Source organism: Crinia signifera, chromosome 9 (genome assembly GCF_055691185.1).
Source record: "Crinia signifera chromosome 9, ASM5569118v1, whole genome shotgun sequence".
Classification (NCBI taxonomy): Eukaryota; Metazoa; Chordata; class Amphibia; order Anura; family Myobatrachidae; genus Crinia; species Crinia signifera.
This window is the reverse complement of record NC_139225.1, coordinates 111,491,042-111,512,778: the sequence shown is the minus strand read 5'-3', so window position 1 is coordinate 111,512,778 and position 21,737 is coordinate 111,491,042. Positions and strand designations below refer to the sequence as shown.

The 21,737-nt window shown below is 43.7% G+C and overlaps 1 protein-coding gene across 3 annotated transcripts in view; it reads left to right on the top strand.

Moving 5' to 3' along the window:
* The first annotated feature begins 272 nt into the window (after positions 1-272).
* Positions 273-21,737, top strand: part of HPRT1 (hypoxanthine phosphoribosyltransferase 1) — a 36,068-nt gene continuing 14,603 nt past the window's right edge. Inside the window, exons 1-3 of one of the 3 annotated variants that reach the window (XM_083159524.1) lie at positions 273-527; positions 9,389-9,495; positions 20,793-20,976. In XM_083159524.1, the coding sequence (XP_083015650.1) occupies positions 507-527; positions 9,389-9,495; positions 20,793-20,976 (312 nt within the window). In that variant the 5' untranslated portion in view covers positions 273-506. Of the gene's footprint in view, positions 528-679; positions 841-9,388; positions 9,496-20,792; positions 20,977-21,737 lie in introns of those variants that run through there. The other 2 variants (XM_083159525.1, XM_083159523.1) reach the window with 2 other exon arrangements.

Here is a 21,737-nt window from a genome sequence, read left to right as displayed (position 1 = left end):
AAGCCCGTAGGATTATAACTTTTCCTGTGGTCAAATATAATGAAACAGAGACAAAAAAAAAAAAAATTAATTGTCCATTTTTCTGTCAACTATTTCCATGTTAACCATTTGTTTCTGTCAATCATATGGGGTTAACCGAGTGACTATCTTATCACCGTAGAGGGCGGGGGGTATTTCTCTCAAATATTGGACAACATTTCCTAAAATGGCTGGATAACCAGGCGAGGCAGTGCTGCAGAGGGTGAGCAGCCTGGTGCTAGGAAGACACATGCAGTACGTGGTCGTGCCCTGTGTGACAGCAGCAGCCTATACATAGAAGTGTCACAGTCATCATAAGCCGCTGCTGGAGGGTTATTGGGTAGGGCTCAGCTCCACCCAGCAGGCGGGCCCGTAGGCCATGTGTGAGCTGCGGCCTTGTGTTGTGTGTCTGTGACTGTGCGGTGAGCCGGGCCAAGCGGAGGACACACACTGAGCTCGGGACGAGCGTCCATCCCGGTGCAGCAGCCATGGCGAGCCCCTGTGTGGTGGTGAGTGACGCCGGAAGCAGCTTTCTCCCTGCGGGTGTGGGTCCCTGTGCCCCGGGTGTGTGGGAAGGTGACCGGATGGCGGGCGCATAGTAGCGGGACGAGCTGCTGGCCTCGCCTTGCTGGGTGTAGCCGGCGCCATGGTAACCGGTGGCAGCGCAGCTTCAGTCACATCTCTGGGACTACTGCATGAGGGCTCCGGTAACCGGCTCACCATGGAGGAAGGAGATCGCTGTGTAGTCCTGAGATGACGGATTCGGGGCTATGGTGCGGCGTGAGGGGGGTGAAGGATGTACGACGTGATGGCTTTTGGAAGGCATGTGACAGGGGGCAGTAGGGAGACATGCCATGGCTCACGGAACGCATGTGCATCTAATAGCTAAGGGAAGGCATTTGATTAATGGGGGACGTCATGTGTTAGTAATGGGGATAACGTGGCATGCTGTATCTCATGGAAGGCGTGGGTGATAAGGGGTGCAGCAGTGGAGGAAGTTGTGGGCAAAGATGTAAAAATATAATTGGGCCCCCCAACCCAAAAAGCACACTATGCAACATGGCAGTGGATGATAGGGAAAAACAGTGGCAACAGGATCAGGTCGAGAGATGGGGGGGGGGGGGGGGGGTGCGTCCTGTGGATTAGGTCGGGGATGAGTGCTGTGGATCAGCTTGGGAGATGAAGGGGGGTGCTTCCTGTGGATCAGGTTGGGGGGGGGGGGGGGGGGGGCGTCGTCCTTTGGATCAGGAGGGGGTGGTTCTTCCTGTGGATCAGGTTGGGAGGTGTGTGTGGGGGTGCTTCCTGTGGATCAGGGCGAGAAATGGGGGGTTGCTTCCTGTGGATCCGGTTGATAGATGGAGGGGGGGGGGGGGGCCGGGCGTCCTGTGGATCAGGTTGAGGGGGGGGGGGGGGGGAGTGCTCCCTGTGGATCAGGTTGGGAGGTGGGGGTGCTCCCTGTGGATCAGGTTGGGAGGTGGGGGTGCTCCCTGTGGATCAGGTTGGGAGGTGGGGGTGCTCCCTGTGGATCAGGTTGGGAGGTGGGGGTGCTCCCTGTGGATCAGGTTGGGAGGTGGGGGTGCTCCCTGTGGATCAGGTTGGGAGGTGGGGGTGCTCCCTGTGGATCAGGTTGGGAGGTGTGTGTGTGTGTGTGGGGGGTGCTCCCTGTGGATCAGGTTGGGAGGTGGGGGGGCTCCCTGTGGATCAGGTTGGGAGGTGGGGGTGCTCCCTGTGGATCAGGTTGGGAGGTGTGTGTGTGTGTGGGGGGTGCTCCCTGTGGATCAGGTTGGGAGATGGGGGGGGGGGGGGGGTGCGTCCTGTGGATCAGGTTGGGAGATGGGGGGGTTGTCCTGTGGATCAGGTTGGGAGGTGGGGGTGCTTCCTGTCGATCAGGTTGGGAGGTGTGTGTGTGTGTGGGGGGGGGTTGTCCTGTGGATCAGGTCGGGAGATGACATGCCGTGGATAGAATTGCTAGGCATATGGGGTGCATTTTGTGGAGGAAGAAAGGCTTGCTAGGTATAAGGAGTGCATGAGGGAAGTATTACTAGTTATAATTGGTGCATGGCGTGGAGGAAAGAAGGCTGCTGCAAAAGGGAAGACTTACTGGGTATAAGTAGTGTATGCTTTGGTGTAGGAAAGACTTGCTGGGCATGAAGAGTGCATGTCATAACTGCGATAAGATAAGGGGGGCATCCAGTGTCTGAAGGAAGACTTGATGCCCACATGGTGTAAGTCTTTAAGAAGCCATGCAAAACTCTCTTCAAGCTGCTCATGGAGATTCATGTATGAATAGTAGGCTTGGATTAGATGTGTAAAACTTGCAGATGACTAATTGAAAGAGGTGTACTTTCTATTTCACTTGGCTGTGTGTTCATATTGAACCGTCTCAAAAAAGGAAGTTGTAATTAAGCCTCTGTAAGAACGCTCTATACACATACAGTGTGCTAAGACTGGTAACCTGTTTAGTCAGCCATGTACAGAGAACTATTAATGGAAAAAATGCTGCAGATCCTCTTTAGATTGCATGGGCTGAACGAACAGACTGACTCGTCATGGCTAAATTTGGGTTCTGTTTAACTTCAATTTCCTCTTTTCAGATATATATATATATATATATATATATATATATATATATATATATATATATATATATATATATATATATATAATTACTCTTTACCTAGATGGGCGCCCGCGATTGAAATCGCGGGCATCGCGGGTACATAAAAATCTGCTACCCGCGATGACCGCGATTTTCCCATAGGGAACAATGTTAAAAAGGCTGATTGAGCGCGATTTTCATGTAAAATGCCTCAATGCCCGCGATTTGGCCATAGGAATCAATGTTAAATGGGCTACAGAGCCCAAATAGGCACAATTAAATGTCCCCCCAAATTTTTAACGCCACCCCACGATCCACGCCAACCCGAAGCGTGGCGAGCGCAGCGAGCCCGCGAGGGGCGGCGGTACGCGTCCTCCGACCTTTTCATGCCCTACTATCCACTAGGGCGTGGAGTGAGAATAGAATAGTGTGGCGAGCGCAGCGAGCCACCGAACCCGAAGCGTGGCGAGCGCACGCGGATACCTTGACAGGTAGACGCGTCCCCTCGCGGGCTTCACAGGTGTCCGCGTCGCCACGGACACATGTGAAGCCCGCGAGGGGACGCGTATAACTGTGAAGGTATCCGCGTCCTCGCTGCGCTCGCCACGCTTCGGGCTCGGTGGCTCGCTGCGCTCGCCACACTATTCTATTCTCACTCCACGCCCTAGTGGATAGTAGGGCATGAAAAGGTCGGAGGACGCGTACCGCCGCCCCTCGCGGGCTCGCTGCGCTCGCCACGCTTCGGGTTGGCGTGGATCGTGGGGTGGCGTTAAAAATTTGGGGGGACATTTAAGGGTTAATTGTGCTTATTTGGGCTCTGTGGCCCATTTAACATTGATTCCTATGGACAAATCGGGTCCATTGAGGCATTTAACAGTAAAATCGTGTCCATCGGGCCTTTTAACATTGATTCCTATGGCAAATCGGGAGCATCGCATCGCGGGTACATTTATGGCCGGCCGCAACGCGACCGACAAGATTTCCATGTTTAACAAGGGTTTCAATGGGAAATCGCGGGCATCGCGTCGGTCGCGGCCACACATAAATGTACCCGCGATCACCACGACGGGCGCCCATCTAAGTAAAGAGTACTATATATATATATATATATATATATATATATATATATATATATATATATATATATATATATTCCAGAATAATATTTGGGGGGGGGGGGAGCGCAATACCTTTCTATACCAAATGTTTAATAAGGCCATTTACCCCATCGTTACCTGCCTTTGGTCAGTAACGGCGGCATCACTGAAGTGTCCTTTGACACTTAATTTCACTGATGTTTGAGGCAACGCTGTGGGCACCTCTGGTGTTTTCATGCTGGCTATTTTATCATTGTGTGCACATGAAACTGTTGGTCACACAAAGATTTAAATTTTTGAATTTGTTTTTGCTAATCTCTCAGTGGTCTTCTGAATATTTAGGCAGCACTTTTTGATGCAAAACATGTTTTTGCATCAGCACAACCTCATACACACTGGAGGATATAGTGAACAATATCGCTTAGAAAAGGCTATCTTCTAGTGCAGGCAATCCCAACCATGGTCCTCAAGGCACACCAACAGTGCAGGTTTTGTAGATATCCAGGCTTGAGCACAGGTGACTTAATTAGTATCTGAGGGATTCTGATTAAACCAACTGTGCTGAAGCCTGGATATCACTAAAACCTGCACTGTTGGTGTGCCTTGAGGACCGTGGTTGGGAATGCCTGGTCTAGTGTGTACACTCAATATCCTTGGGCACTGCCATGCATTGTTAATGATGACTGATGTCTGCTAAACATGCAGGTCAATTGGGTTATATAGCTAAGCGTCCTGCATGTTCGGGGGGTCCCGGTGACTGGTGTTGTTTTTAATTTGGAACATGGGTAATGCAACCAAATGTATGGACCCTTTTGTCTCTTTTGTTACATGCTTCAAGATTAGTAATTTACCTTTCTGTATAAATAACAGTTAGTAGTACATACTGTCACTATAATGCAAGCGATTTGCCCTTGCGAATGAGTGCCTAATGCAGGGTAGGATAAATTAATTTTGCAAGGAGCTTTTGCAATTTTAAAGACTCTAGGTCTCAAAATCAATGTTTTCGAGATTGACTAATCAGCAGGTCCTATTGTTACATGGTCACTGGAACTTCTCAAGCTCTTCCCTAATGCAGAAGTGAAGTAAGTGATTAGATCTGTTTAAAGGAGTTGCACACATGCTGCTCTGTAAACACCAGCCTGCTTACTGCCAATCACCTGCCACACTTTATGGTAATGGATGCCCTCTACCCTTTTCTAGGATCTTCGCTAGCAGAAAGTAGTGGTACAACCCCTTTGGTGTATGCATTGACAGAGCTTCTAGCTCATCAGGTGGTGAATACCACATTGTAGAATGTTTCCCAGGCTCCTGTAACGAAACATAGGATTATTTATTACCAGTTATTTATATTGTGCACACGTTTTCGAAGTGGATTAAACAAATGAGTTTAGGGATATAACACTGGACAGAAATGGTTGACAGGCTTTAGTTTGACTTTTCATGTGATATTATGTAACCAAACCTCTTGTGTTTGCTGCATTCTTTTGAGATAGTGAGTGTAGGTGTTTCACTGTAGAAACATTCAAGGTTGTGTATTTCCCATAGTACATTGCTATGCTATGGAGAGCAATGTTTGAAAAGCATTTGATAAATTTAATTTTCCAGCATCATCTGTTGTTGGTTCCGGTTTTTCCATCAGCCTGTGTTAAAACAGTAGCTGTTGGTAAACCAATAGCATTCATGCCATATGTATTACACATGTGTAAATGTAGGGCATGCTTACTGTAAATAGCCATGCAATCGGCACATTCAACAAACTTTAAAGCAATGTCTTCCATCGCAGAGAGCAGATCAACAAGTACAAATTTAGTCCTTGCTTGCTCTTCTGAAAGGCTCCGTAAATACATGTATGTTCTGCAGTGAGCAGATCTACTTTCATTTTAGTGGTCTCTACCAATAGAGGGATAGTGAGGGGCTTTTATTCTGGGTTTTGAAGGTTGCTTATTTGGGGTTTACCTTAGATAGCGGTGTTTTCTGTGATGATTGAAATAGTGGCTAAAAACAAATTCACACAGAAAAATTGGACTTTAAATCAGTACAGTATTATTAATAAACTAGTTACTAGCCTGTCGAAACCCCGATCCGTTTTCATCCGGTCCGAAACTCTGCGGGTGAGTAAAAATGGCCATGAATTCGACAATCCGCTGCCTTTCTCTGGAAAAAAATGACTTTTAACAAGTTTAATCTGTTGTTAACAGCAGCATTGAATCGTTGAGTGCTGATACTTCCTGTTAGGGGAAATATCGCAGCTTGAATACCCCCCTAAGCCTTTTATTATTACCACTGTATTAGTTATTCAATACTTCACTCACTGGAATTAAAATGATAGCACCATTGATTGTTATGCTACATAGTTTTTATATTCTGGTTTCACCACTTAAAAGTTCCTGCAGTGCTTTACCAAAGTCCTGTTTTTATTTTTTACATGTTATGGTGCCTGGGCATTCCCTATTCCCACGGTGCCTGGGCATTCCCTATTCCCACGGTGCCTGGGCATTCCCTATTGAGCTCTTACTACTAACTTTCTTGCCAGTTATGTCTCCCAATTTATTTTGCGATATGTCCATTTATGTGAAACATTTGCATGATATTACCTCTTACCACGTAAAACTACCTGCACTACCGTCGGTTTTCCTAGTCTGTCTACACTGGCCAATCTTCCTCTGTTGCTCTGATCCCTGTCATTCCTGGGCAGTGTGCTACTTCCGGCTTCCCCATAATCCCTTCAGATTTGATATTTGACTTCTACATCCTTTGCTACCCACCAGACTGAGGAAATAAAGGTTATAATCTGGGAGTAGGGAGCTTTATGTTGGGTATGATAAGCTTTAGGTTACTTTGGGACATTCTTGTGGAATTAGACGTGACATGAGGCAGTAAGCAAATGGAGTGCTTAGGACAGGTACGTTTTAATGTCCTCTACAAAGAGGTGGTGTTTAAGGACAAGAGATGGTGAAAAGGTATACATTATTAAATGTAGTGTGCCAGGAAAAGAGCCTTGTATAGTTAGATGAGTGTATGCAGAAAAAATACTAGTAAAATAACTGTTGGGGATTGTATTTAGGAGCCTAGCATGGTATGCAGTCAGCCATAACTGCAAAATTATAAGTTGGGCTGTGTCGACATTTGTTAGTGAGGAAATAGAAGTAGATTTAAAGAACTGTTGACATTTTAACAATGCTGACATTAGATCAGTGTTGAAGTGAGGTACAGTTTTAGTGTTGGGCCAGAGGGAGCTAAGAACGTGAGTAGAAGGTGCAGGAGTGGGAATATAATTACAGGACAGATGTCCCTAGATTGTAAAATTCAGGTTAGCAATTCAAATGTATAAAATAAAAATAATGTATAATATTGAGTAAAAATGGCACGGATGGAAAAGTAACGAAGAACATTTGTTCCCATTTTAGACTGCATTTCTAAAAAGGGAACAAATGCTAGGAAATGGTTAGTTTGCAATAATATCCCAGCATGCCTTGCATCAGTTTCAGCATGGCCAAATAGCAAACTAAGGCAAGGCATGCTGGGATGTGTAGTTCATAAACAGCTGGAGGGCCACTTATTGCCCAGCCCTGGTCTGGACACACTGTGTTGAATGTAACTTGCTAGCTACGAAATAGGATGTTGTCAAAAAGGTTTACAGTGCCAACATTTATAATGACAACAATGTTGAAAGATATGGGGATATTCAATGCTGACTGATCTTCCAACAGTTTAAAAGTTGGATCTGCATTGTCTGTAATGGACGCTAAATTTTCGCATTAGCGGCTCCTGACCAAAAAAATGCAGATTCGTAGATCCACATCTTTTCCGACTTACAGAATGTTTTTGAATGTCGTAAGAGCGGAAAAGATGTTGATTATGTCGAATGTACTTTCAACTTATTCTTGTAAAGAACAGACAATATTACCGATGATCGGAAATATCGTCCGGCTTTGAATACCACCCTATGATGTGAATATTAAAATGTGGGCAGGCAACATGCCGGGATGTTCATGTACATGATTTTTTTCTTTCTTCAAGACATGCTAAACTTTTTTTGTAATATGTATTAAGCCATGTACACATGGGCAGGGCTGGCAACAGAATTTAGGGCCCCATACACTGATCTATCTGTAGGCCCCCACCAACTCAAATGCTATGAACCTCCCCTTTGTTGGAATACACACTGCGGCCTGCGTTCTTTCCCACTGATGTGCTCCCTCACTCCACAGCTTGGGCTCTATCACACTGGCTTACTCCCTTACCCCGTGTCCTTCACTCTATACTGTAACACCAATGCGCTCCCTTACCCTGCGCTCTATCACACGGACGCCCTCCCTCACCCTGCAACCTGCGGTCTACGCTCTAATCACACTGAAATGCCCCCTTACCCTGCTGTCTACACTCTATCACACTGACGCTCTCCCTCACCCACAGCCTGCGCTCTATCACGCTGACGTGGTCTGTAACCCTCCCTACCCCCTGCATCTTGCATCCCTTGTATCCTGCACCCTCCCCACCCTATATACACACACACACTAAGCACTTACTCTTACCTTAAGCCCCGTACACACGGGGGAGATATATTGCTCAGTTTCTCCTTTTCATCAGCGACCAGAGATGGTCGCTGATGAAAGGGAACCTCTGCCGGCGGTGCCGCAGAGGTAATCAGCTGGCAAGCTCCTGCGACCAGCGATTAGAACGGGCTGAAAACGGGAGCGCGCACCCGGCGATTTATCGCAAGGGCACACTCCCATCACTGGCAATATGGTCACCTGCAACCATATTTCCAGCGATTTCAGCCCCTATCGCCCCCGTGTGTACACAGCTTTAGAAACACCAACAGAGTGCAATCTCACTTTCTGGGTGGCCTTGGAGTGGCAGCAGCTCTCTTCTACCTAACCAGGCTCACCCCTGCCGAGACCCATATAGCTCCACCACCTGTTATTTCCTGAGTGTGTGTGTGGTAGGGGTGACTGAATGAGCGGCCAGGCCAGGCTTCTTCTGATCCGAGGCTGGACATCTGAGCGAGAGGAGGGGAAGGAGGGATCTGAGTGACTGGCGAGCATACGGGGCCCGGGACGGCTGTCCCCCTTGACCCTCCCCCTTTGCCAGCTTGCACATGGGGAGATGGGAGGTTTGTGGTGAGCGATCTCAGCGATGCACAAGTGATGTGTGCTGAGCGATTTGTTACTGCCTGTGTTTTTATCAATAAAGAGAAAATGGCTAATGACTAGGTTTTGACTTCATGTAGACAAAATCCATTAGGCGATAGCAATGCACAGGACCGCGCATCACCTATGCCGGGGGCTGTACACATGGAGCTGTAAGTGCTCCATTTCTAAGGGATCTAATCAGATCGCTTAGAAATGTGGCTGAAATCTCCCCATGTGTATGCCCTTTAAGGCTAAGAAAATGTTTTACCCTATTAACAGTAATAGTTAAAAAAAAAAAAATATTTAAAATATATATTTACTTTTTATTTTTTTTAGACAGGGATGTGTTTTCAAGAATTCCAAATTTAGAGAAATAAAAAGTCATATTTGTCTATTTGATACGTAAACCTAGGGTATAGACGTCCTTTGCATATGATATGGTTGCTGGTTTAGAGCATTTGAATTTCACAGAGCGCGGATATTTGTTTACTAAATTTGCAATTTTGCTTATTCAAATCGTTTTCTCTCTTGTTTTGCAGCTGGCTGATGATGAACAAGGCTACGACCTTGACCTGTTCTGTATCCCTAAGCACTATGCAGCAGATTTAGAAAAAGTCTACATTCCACATGGACTAATAATGGACAGGTGGGTTGCAATCCTGATGTTGCAGAAGTCTCCTGATTAGCCCTCACTCCATGGCAGCTTTTTCTGTCACTCTCTGCATCAGAAAGGACTCTTTTGCTGATCTGCAAATTTGTAGATGACTGTGAGGGGTTAGCCACAGCCCAGACAGTGAAAACCCGCCATGTGTAAATCTGCGAGTGAATTACGAAAGTTTCCCGATCCATTATCCCGTCGCACATCCATACACCATTCACAAACCATCAAATGATTTTCCAGTTTGTGTAAATGAAAGTAAGTCTGACCCTTCCCTAACGCTGCTGATTGAGGCCAGTGCTGATGTCACAGACCCTCCCTTAAAACTCCTGGGCAGGTTTTTTTTTTTGACACTCGGCAGGTTACCACCCACAAATGCAGACTTCCTGTCCGTCAAACTGCAAGGGACTTGCAATGAGATATTTTTGTGCATGCAGGTATTTGATATCAAACGGATTGCGTTTTTGCACAGCAGATATCAACTCTGAATCAGACCCAAAATCTATTTACTTAAATAGTTAACTATGGTAGCTGTTTACTTCCACCACAGAGACAGGCAACCTGAAGGTGGCTAAAATGATGAAAGATCTTATTCACAATGCAATGAAAATGTCAGCACATATTAACTCAATTGTTCAAAATCTTTAAACAGCTCTGAGGTCATGGGTTTGATTCCCACCATGGCCCTAACTGTGTGGAGTTTGTACATTCTCCCTGTGCTTGCATGAGTTTCCTTTGGGTACTCTGTTTTCCTTCCACAATCCAAAAATATACTAGTAGGTTAACTGATTTCTAACAAAGTAAACCTGGGAGTGTGGTTGTTTATTTTTTTGTTTTTTATATATTTAATTTTTGCAAGAACTGATTTTAGACCGACCTCTTACAAATAAGTGATAAGCAACTACTCAACATTGTATGCCAACACACATAGTCAAAAGACATATAGTACAATTAGGATATAGAGAATACATCTAAGACAGGAAAGTAATAGTCCATCCACCTGAAGGCACCATTCAAGATGGACAGGGTAGAGATATACAGAGGTATATCGTTGGGGATCAACTGTGCATTACAGTGGGTCAGGTAAGATAGCAGCACATCAAATCATAATTTAACAACAAGAGTATGTAATTCATCTCCAATATGCTCTCTTTATTTCTGTGTTATGCAAACTCTTGTATGATTTGAAAAGTTCTGATGTAATGAATTGATTGTAATTGTTATTACTTGTTTGGGGATGTTGTTCCGTGAAGCATAGTTTAGTGTTGCATTCTGCCTGATGTCTACTCAAACACAGTGCAAATGATCTCATTTGGCCGTTAGTGTTCAGGTGTAGCCTGACCTGAACAGACTCACTATATTCTCAGAATTAGTGACCTGCAGCTTTTTTGAACAGTAAAAAAAAAAAAAACAGACATTGAACAACATCATCAAACAGGTAATTTCAACTTTAGACTTTGATTTTGTACTGTATGAACATGGCTAGGAATAACAGATGCACAGGCAAAATTTTTAAAACTATGTGTGCAAACGCTAGAAGCCTAGGGGACAAAATTCCTGATCTAATTGCAATAATGACAAGGGATGACCTAGACATTGTGGCTATCACAGATACATGGTGTAATGAGAACCAGGTCTGGGACATGGCTATACCAGGATACAATTTATTTAGGAAGGACCGAATGGGAAGAATCGGAGGAGGGGTAGCAATGTATTTAAAGAAAAGCATAAATGCTACGTTAATACAAAACATTGATTGAAGAAAAAAATGATGCCCTTTGGGTGACCATAGAAATGGGGGAGAAGGACATTATTCGTACTGGGGTCATCTATAGGCCACCAGGCCAGGGGCAGGATTTGGACAGGAGCCTATTACTTGATGTCACTAAAATGGCTTTAAAGGGAGAAGTCATAATCATGGGAGACTTTAATCTACCTGATGTGAATTGGGAGGAGTCTTTTGCAAGATCATCTACAAGTGGCACATTTCTAAATTCCCTACAGGGAGCCTCTCTCAAGCAATTGGTGAGGGAGCCTACTCGCAAAGACTCAATATTAGATTTAATACTCACAAATGGTGACAGGATATCAGACCTATATGTGGGTGAGAACCTGGGATCCAGTGATCATCAAGCAGTATGGTTTAGTATCAAGGCAGGGTCCAACTCCAGTCACACAAAAACTAAGGTGTTGGATTTTAGGAAAGCTGACTTTGCAAAAATGGGGAGATGTTTAATCGACTCATTGGCGGATTGGAAGAACTTGAAAGGCGTGCAGGAGAGGTGGAAAAAATTAAAAAGTTCAATACTAAAGGCAACTGACCTTTGTATCAAAAGGGTTAAGAAAAGTACTAGGAAAAGGAAGCCAGTGTGGTTTACTAAAGAGGTATCCACTAGTGTAAAAGCAAAAGAGATGGCCTTTAGGACATACAAGCAGACTCAAAATAATAATGACAAAGAAGTGTATCTTGCCAGACGCAAAGAGGCTAAGAAAGTGATCAGGCGTGCCAAGGCACAAGCTGAGGAGAAAATGGCTCAGTCGGTAGACAAAGGAAACAAAACTTTTTTTAAGTATATAATTAAAAGGAGAAAATCAAATGGAGGAATAATAAGACTGCGGACAGACACTGAGAATTTGGTGGAGGGAGACAAGGCAATTGCAGATCATCTAAATAATTACTTTTGCTCTGTATTCACTATAGAAGGAGAAGGGAAGGGACCACAGTTAAGTTGCAAGGACATTCATAAAAATAAGGTAGATGGAAGTAAATTTACTAGGGAGAAAGTCATAACAGAACTTTCAAGACTGAAAGTGGATAAATCAATGGGGCCAGACGGAGTGCATCCAAGGATACTAAAATAACTAAAATGTGTTGGTAGCGCCATTAACAGATTTATTCAACCAGTCACTAGATACAGGTGCAGTTCCAGAGGACTGCAGAAAAGCAAATGTAGTTCCACTGCACAAAAGCGGAAGCAAAGAAGAAGCAAGTAACTACAGACCAGTGAGCCTTACATCAGTAATAGGGAAATTAATGGAAACACTATTAAAAGAAAGAATAGTGGAATATCTTAAATTAAACAATTTACAGGATCCAAAACAGCATGGTTTTACTGCAGGGAGATCATGTCAAACAAGTCTCATTGACTTTTTTTGACTCCGTGACCAAAATACTAGATGAAGGGGGGGGCTGTAGATGTGGCATATCTAGACTTTAGTAAGGCATTTGACACTGTCCCACATCACAAGCTGCTAAATAAACTTGAAAGTGTGGGATTGGATTATAAAACAATTAAATGGATAAGAACCTGGTTGCAGGAAAGGAAACCGACAGTTGTAGTAAATTGAGTGCATTCTATGGAGGGACATGTTATCAGTGGAGTACCCCAGGGATCTGTACTTGGACCAGTGCTCTTTAATATCTTTGTTAGTGACATTGCAGATGGTATTGAAGGGAAAGTATGCCTTTTTGCAGATGACACAAAGATATGCAACAGAGTAGACACACCAGGAGGGGTAAATCAAATGACTGATGATCTAAGTAAACTTGAGAATTGGTCAAGAGAATGGCAACTACAGTTTAATGCTAAAAAATGCAAAATTATGCACTTGGGACTCAAAAACCCAAAGGCTCAATATAGTATCAAGGGTACTATAATGGAAACTACTGAGGAGGAAAGGGATCTAGGAGTCACTATTTCAAGTGACTTAAAGGCAGGGAGGCAATGTAACAAAGCAATGAGGAAGGCTAATCAGATGCTTGGTTACATAGGGAGAGGAATCGGTAGCAGAAAAAAAGACGTAATAATGCCACTTTATAGGTCATTGGTACGACCTCATCTGGAATACTGTGTCCAGTTCTGGAGACCATATCTTCAGAAGGATATAAATACATTGGAGAGTGTACAAAGAAGGGCAACTAAAATGGTGCATGGCCTACATCACAAAACTTACCTGGATAGACTAAAAGATCTAAACATGTATAGTTTGGAGCAGAGAAGGGAAAAGGGGGACATGATCGAAATCTTCAAATATATCAAGGGTTTTAACAACCTAGTACAGGAGGGAAATTTTCTTCAAAGGAAAAGAAGTAATAAAACACAAGGACATGCACTGAAACTGGAGGGAGGTAGGTTCAGGGGAAATGTTAGAAAGAATTACTTCACAGAAAGGGTAGTGGATAAGTGGAATAGCCTCCCATCAGAGGTGGTAGAGGCTAAGACAGTAGAACAATTTAAACATGCTTGGGATAGGCATATGAATATCCTTACAAAGAAATAAGGATTAAAAAGGGTTGAGTTTACCTGAAGGGTAAAAAAAGGGGCAGACTAGATTGGCCAAATGGTTCTTATCTGCCGTCAAATTCTATGTAATATGGCAACAATATGGCAATAATTTATATCTAAAGAAACAAAACAAACCACCCCAAAAATATTCCCAAAGCGTACCTCCATATAACCCCCCTACCCTGTATAACCTAACCCCAATCTAGGAAATGCCTGGATCCCAAAACCCTTAACCTCACTATAACTACACTAACCTTCCCCTCCCACTCCTGAAATAAAGGAGAAAGAAGAACATGGACTGGCTCGGGCGGTAAATTAGCATCCATAGCTAGGACAAACCCTACCTTTCCACCAATGTTTGGATTTAAAGATCAAGCAACACTTTAGCTAAATAATGACAGCATAAAGTGGCAAAGTAGAATAAAATCATTAAACAGTATCAAGTCTATATCTCCCATCAACATCAGGTTATATTATTTAGATAGTACACAAAGGATATCCTAACAAGCGTTAGTGTATATAGAAAGAGTGCTCAGGCAATATCAAACCAGCCAACAGATAAGTAATAAACAGGAAACCAGAATTGTGGGCACGGGTGCAAGAAACCTTGATCTGGCCAGGCACTTCTCATCTGTAGAGCCACAGATATAAAAACAACAGTCCCTCCTTTTGTGGATAAATTAACAGCCAGAACTGCAACAAGTCTCAGTCATTTCCCAGCCTTCCGTGTAGGTAGGTATAAAGACCATGGAAGCAGAGGGTTCTGAAACTTTAATTCCGCCGCTGGATCTACAAAACTGATTTGTGGAGAGTCCTCTGTAGAAAGAGCTAAAACAGCGGCAGAGCCAGTAGAAGAAGCCTTTATACAGAGGGGTTACATAGTAGATAAGGCTGAATAAAGACTTGCGTCCATCGAGTTCAACCTAGGTTTTAATAGCTTATTTTTTTAAAGACTGATTATGTCTCTTATTTGTACCCCTGGATGGGTTTAACCAATAAATGTTTGTCCAACCTTATTTTAAATGTATTTATTGTGTCAGCCAACACCACCTCACCAGGAAGAGAGTTCCATAGTTTGGCTGCCCTGACTACAGAAATTTTTACCTTCTAAGGGAAGGAAATCTTCTTTCTTCTAATCTCAACTTGTGTCCTAGAGTCCTTCCTTGCAGTAAAAAGGGCACTTGACAGTTCCTTATATTGACCCATACTATATTTGTACATGTTGAGCATGTCCCCCCTTAAACGTATCTTCTCCAGTGTAAACCGTCCCAATTTGGGTGAATCCAGAAGAAATATTGAAGTAGGTCATAGATGGAGAAGTCTAGTAAGGATCCTTTCAGTAGAGGCGCTGATGGCCTGAAGAATTTGTTGCAGAGAGCCAGACAGATTTGACATAGTGCTGTAAATGGGATTAGCACTCCAGACGTAAAGTATAAGCAGGATGGTGGCGGCTAGCAGACCACCAGTGCCTGATATTTAATAAGCACAGGGAATAGAGTGCAATCTGGGGGATACTGAGGTTGTAGTCAGACCCCACAATTCACTGTAAATATAAGTCTGAAGCTCCAACAGTATAAACAAAATCTGGAGATCTCTGTGGCACACAAGGTTCCAGCAGAATTTAGTGAGTCCAGGCGCCCACGTGGAGGTAATGGTGTTGGTGCTAACAGCAGGTGAAATATGGATGTCCATGTCAACACCTGCTATAATATCAGGCAGTGCAGAAACTAGTCATGGGGTGTCCCACTTGCTAAAACGAGGCGTCGCCGGGCACAGCTGAATGGAATAGTGACTCTATGATCTATCTTACCAAATGCCCGATAACGGAGGCAGGAAGCATCTGGATATCAGCCAGCGGAGCGCACCACAAGGCAGGGTCATCGAAGATGGCGCCAGGTCACGAGCACCTTGAGGCCAGGGAGATGACCGGGATCAGGTTGTATGATCCGCGGCCACACCAGACACCAAACAGCTAACTGCAATCAGCACTGGAAGATAGGTGGGTATAAGCAGGATAGAGTCGCCCGTGTTGCCGTGTACAAGATATTTAGTTGAATTCCGCACGGAGCGCTCTCACCGTGCAGCCACTCACGCTCGGCCAAGCCACTCCCCAAACCTGGGAGTGTTTATGTGTATGTACATGTGGTAGAGAATATAGTGTAAGCAGGGACAGACTGGCCCAGAGGGGAACGGGGAAAACTAGTAGGCCCCACTGTCTGAGGGCCCACCCCCTCTTCTAGGGTTCAAGATATATTATGCATACTTATATTACCTTCTACTGCACAGAAATCGGGTTCATTGCTCTTATTAATCAGGTACTTTATCATGAATGCACTAGCAGCATTTACTATGTATCAAGGCCCAGACCATGCACTAATGGGGATCCAATATATATATCTCATTAAACCCTTGAAACGTTGACCTCAGTACCCGGGTTTGTAATATATCTGTTTTCTTCCCCCATAGAGTAAAGGGAAGTAATGTGCTACTGGGAATTAAGGACCACACACCGCACAAACTATGTGATTACATGTGGACTGACAGTTTGCAATAGAGTATAAAGGTTACTAGTCCATAGTCTACATTGCCTTTTCTGTCTCCCACTTTATACTTTCTAAACACTAGGCAAATACGCTCTAAGGTTTCCCTGGGCTTTAATCACCAGTGTGTTCTCTCCTGTGGTTTGATTCAAATTGTACTCTGATAAAACCGGGCACAGTAGGGATTGATGATCCCTATGTTAGCATCTGCAGTGCATTCACATGTGCTTTTATAAAATAGACTGAGTATTACCACTGAATACATCAAACTCATTAGCAGACACATTCATTGTCACCAGCTCTATAGATGTGTTTAATCATCATTTCTGTATAAAGTTTTACACCATTAATATTTCCATATAAAGGGATCCACAGTCTGACGTTACAACCTGAGCATATCCCAGATATTCAGAAAATATCAACATTATCTGTATCTGTGTGCAGTATATATGGGCCAGATAAATCAGAATTCCAAAAGTGGAAATGCTTATTCCAAAACCTTCCCGTGGGTGGGTTTCTGAATGAATCGCGTAGATGCGTTATTTGGACTCTTATAGTTGTCCAGTTATCTGCGATAATTACAGATCCGTAACATTAGCGATTTCCATTCGCACCACTATGGGATGTGAATGAAAATCTGTCCTTGTGGTTAAACAATCGCTAACAATGGCATTGCCCCCTTTGTTCCCATTTTCTGTCTCGCATCGCTGTGTGTGATTGCATGCAGCCGCAAAAACTATTCGGACACCCCTCTGTTGTCTGGACCACCCAACGCTGCTTCGCAGCCATTCAGACTGTGGCCACGTTTTCCTGAAAGCGACTGCATTTTGAGGACTTGTGCATGCGTGCTGCAGCATGCATAGCATAATAGTGGCTTTTGCTGTTCAGCAACTGAAGCTGGATCAGGCCCTTTGTGCTGTGCATGCTCCAAGGGACTTCTTTTGTTTGGTTACAACACATTGCAAAAAGTCTGATGTCCACACATTAGCTCTTATTCAGATCTGATCACAGTACAAATTTGTTCTCAAAATTAGCAAAACCATGTGCACGGCAGATGTAATATGTGCAGAGAGTTAGATTTGTGTGAGTTACTTTGTTTCTGTGCAGGGTAAATACTGGCTGCATTATTTTTACACTGCAATTTAGATTTCCGTTTCAACACACCCCACCGAAAATTAATTCTCTGCACGTGTTACATCTGCCCCACTTGCAGTGCACATGGTTTTGCCCATTTTGAGAACAAATTTGTACTGCCATCAGATCTGAATAAGGGCCATTGGGGCAGATGTATTAAGCCTTAACAAGAGATAAATCCAAGGATGATCAGGAGAGATAAACGTCCAGCCAATCAGCTCTTTAATGTCTTTTTTAAACACAGGCTGTAACATGGCAGTTAGCAGGTGATTGGCTGGACGTTTATCTCTCCTTCTCACCCTTTGATTTTTCTCTTGTTAAAGCTTAATACATCTGCCCCATTGTATGGTATAAATTTGTCTTTAATCTGTACATGTTCCGACTCCATGGCCTTAATAAAGTTTGGCTTGTTCTTTTTCGGTGTACATTTCTTGGATTGCTACATTCTGTTTTACTGTATGTGGTGCTCTTGGTCCTCTGGAAATAATTTGTGGATTCAGTTCTCTATGTCCCTTTGTTTGTACCAGCTGCAAACAAGAATCCACACAGAGATAGCTGGAGGGGATTCAGTTGCATGTGGCTAGGTTACCTGCTTTTGTGTATATAGTATAAATATAAAAAAGTATGATCTCGTTTCTTCATAATGCTGTGAATATATGCTTAATATTTCATAATCGCACTTGTGTGCTGCTTCTGTCAGCCCGTATTGCACCCTACAAATCTAGGTCATACATATTTTTTTGTTTAATATGTTGCTTGATAATTACCTGCAGCATATTTCATTCTGCTAAAGTCCTTGTGATCTTTTACTCTCACTGTTAAGCAATTGCGACTTTGACCTGCTTGTTAGAATTGTAGCTATATTCTGTGTTACTGATTGATTCATTGTGCAGAGCATGGGGTTAAATTCCTAGTTGCTGGAGCGTTCTGGTTAGGAACAGTGACTGACCTGAATAGTTAGGTTGCTTTGTGCACCAGTAAATGAATTCCCTGTTGCGGTCCCCAGGCTAAAGAGGAGGGACATAGAGACTAGATAAAAGTTTTGCACACTATTATTTAATTATCTAGAAGTATGACAGCCTAGTGGGTTGGTGGTGGATTTAGAGTCTAGTACCCCTTTTCCACTAGCCTAAAATAACCCGGGTTTTTGCACGGGAGCGTGCAAAACCCGGGATTTTAGGCAGGTGGAAACGCTCCCTGTAGAAATAACCCGGGTCATGAGACCCGGCATTTCTACCCAGGTAGCGACCAGGGTTGAACACGGGTTCAACCTGGGTCACTGTGTAGTGTAACCGGGGTCGATGCGACCCGGGTCCCGTTCACTACAGTGCAAAAGCCGGCGCTGGAGATGCTTTCATCTCCCAGCGCCTCCCCGACCCTGCTTCCCGGTGACGTCACCCGCCCGGCATTATGCCGGGTGGGGACTCTAGTGTGAACGGTTTTGCAAGCCGGGTCGCACCCAGGTTGTAGCCGGGTACAAAATCCTGGGTGCGACCCGGCTTGCAGATGGAAAAGGGGTATAGGTGTTATACTGGTTGTTCTCCTGTAGTATTGTAGCATCAGTATCCTGACCGTGGGTGTGATGCTTAATAATCTTATAAAAAATTTAAAAAAGCATTATTGAACATGGTTTTTAACCTATTCTAAGTGTAATATCAGATCCCAAGAGTAGTGGAAGGGATCCAGCAAGATTATTAGTATTAACAGTTTCTTATATAGCGCACACATATTCCGCAGCGCTTTACAGAGATTATTTGAACACTCACTTCAGTCCCTGCCCCAGTGGAGCTTACAATCTATATTCCCTACCACATGTACACGCACATACAGACATTCAAGGGATAATTTTGTTGGGAGCCAAATAACCTACCAGTATAATTTTGGAATGTGGGAGAAAACCGGAGTACCCGAAAGAAACCCACGCAAGCACTGGGAGAATATACAAACTCTGCACAGTTAGGGCCGTGGTGGGAATCGAACCCATGACCTCAGTGAGGCCGTAATGCTAACCATTACACCCGATCGATTTTTATAAAGTTTTGGTTGAGACCGTGTTTTTATTGTATTTTAGACGGTGGTAGATTTAATACAAAGAAAAAAATGCATCACTTTCCAGATATTACAAAGAAAATGTCTGAACTGATAACCCTAGCATCTAATTGCATGTGATGTTGTGTTCTTCATACTGTATTCACAGAATGTATTGGACTCTAACGATCTGCTTTTGTAGACAATGGATTAAATTATTTCAGTATTTATGTGCCCCTAGAATGCTGCTATTTTTTGCACAATAACTGAAGGCACATCCAGAGGATTCTGATGCGCGGTTTTCATAAATAAGTCAATCACCGCTATTGAGCGAATTATCTCTTTTTAGACTGTTACAGTGCAGAATTCTGGGATACATCTAGCACTTCATAAATAACACTGATCCGAAGTCTCTTAGTATGTGATGGCAAGATATCTACTATCGAGATTTATTTTTCAGACCCTTCCCCATAGGCTGAATCGATTGTGGTATAGCGCACAAACAATGTCTAAAGCAGGGGTGGAGAACCTTTTTTGTTACACAGGCTATTTTAAATGGATGAAATCCTTCCGGGGGCCATATCAAATGTTGCACCTTTTAAAAGTACCTCGATTCCCCCGTCCCAAGCTCCGGCCTCTGCAGGTTAACTGCTGCCGGACTCCTGTCGCGAGAATTCGCTCCCGCCCACATCATCACCTCACGCGAGACTCCCTTATATGTCTCCCATGCAAACCGCCAGGTGGGAGGGTGGGCCACACAAAGTGCCTACGGGGGGCCGTTCCCCACCCCTGGTCTAAAGCAACAGGTAGACTTTGACAAAGGGATGATGGGTTTTCATGTTTTCTTTGTTTTGTGTCAATGTTGACACCTGTGCATGTGGTAACCCCAATTACTGTCTCCTTGCCTGGGCTTTGGGGCTGGTTTACTGTTCCCAATCAGTCCATGTGGATGGTAAATTAAGAAAGTGCCAAAAATGTAAAATAATCATGTCGAACTTTCCATGTTTCGACCATGACAACCTTTTTTGGTGTCAACCTAGACATTGTCGGAGACGTAATTGCTTTAGGACATACTTTCGGGCACCTGTAACAGTTATACTTCCCTAGTGGATAATAAACTGAAAACTGTAGCCGTGTATTGAGCCATAACCGATAGATGTAGTTGTGTATATACTGTAAGTGCTAACAGCATTATATTTGTGTTGTGATACTTTGTGTGCATTTTGTACCGTTGATTTCATTCCAGTAGAAAAACCATAACTACTTTCTATTGCTTTTCTTGCTTTTTATTAAACAGGACAGAAAGGTTAGCCCGAGATATCATGAAAGATATGGGAGGCCACCACATAGTCGCACTCTGCGTTCTCAAGGGCGGCTACAAGTTCTTTGCTGACCTGTTAGACTATATCAAGGCACTGAATCGGAACAGCGACCGGTCTATCCCTATGACTGTAGATTTTATTAGGCTTAAAAGTTACTATGTAAGTATTGTGAAGAATTGCACCTGTTACTGCCATCTAGTGACTAAAAAAGGAATTGCAATCTCAAATGTAGAGATCAAATCCTTTCTCCCCCTAATAAAGAAATTCAGTGCAAATCTCTGTTCTATACTAATGGAAATGTTCTATAGTTTATCTTTTTAATGTTAAATGTAAGTAGATTATGATATTTTAGAAACCAAGTTCCGCATGTATTGCTACTAGCGTTGCAGTTGATGGTGAATGTGGCTGAGATATGGGGATAGACATTTTAAAAGAATTCTGAGTAGTGGGAAAATGCAGGTGAGTCAACCTAACTACCTAAACCCATATGTCGACCTAGACACCTGTCGACCCAATGACTGTCGACCTAACTATGGTCGATAAAACGATCCACACCATCATTATTATTATTATTCCCAGCACGCCCTGCTACAGTTTTACTTTTTGGCCATGATAACCATTTACAAGGCATTCTGGGATGTGTAGTTCAGCAGTTGAAGTGCCAAAGGTTCCCCATCCTTGGACTAGTGTTACCATGTACAAGAACTATGTGATACATATATTTTGGTTTTAGATCTATTTATTGCGTGTTACCAATTAAAAGCAGGGCTTAGTAGACTCTTTATTCTGGAAGTGGCATTTTATAGTTCTCCTGTCGATATTCGGAATGAGTGCCTGTTAGGAGAGCCCTATGTTGCTCATTTTTATGTGCACCTCTGTGCTGCTGACACTCTGCCCTGACAGACTTCGGTTGAAAATGG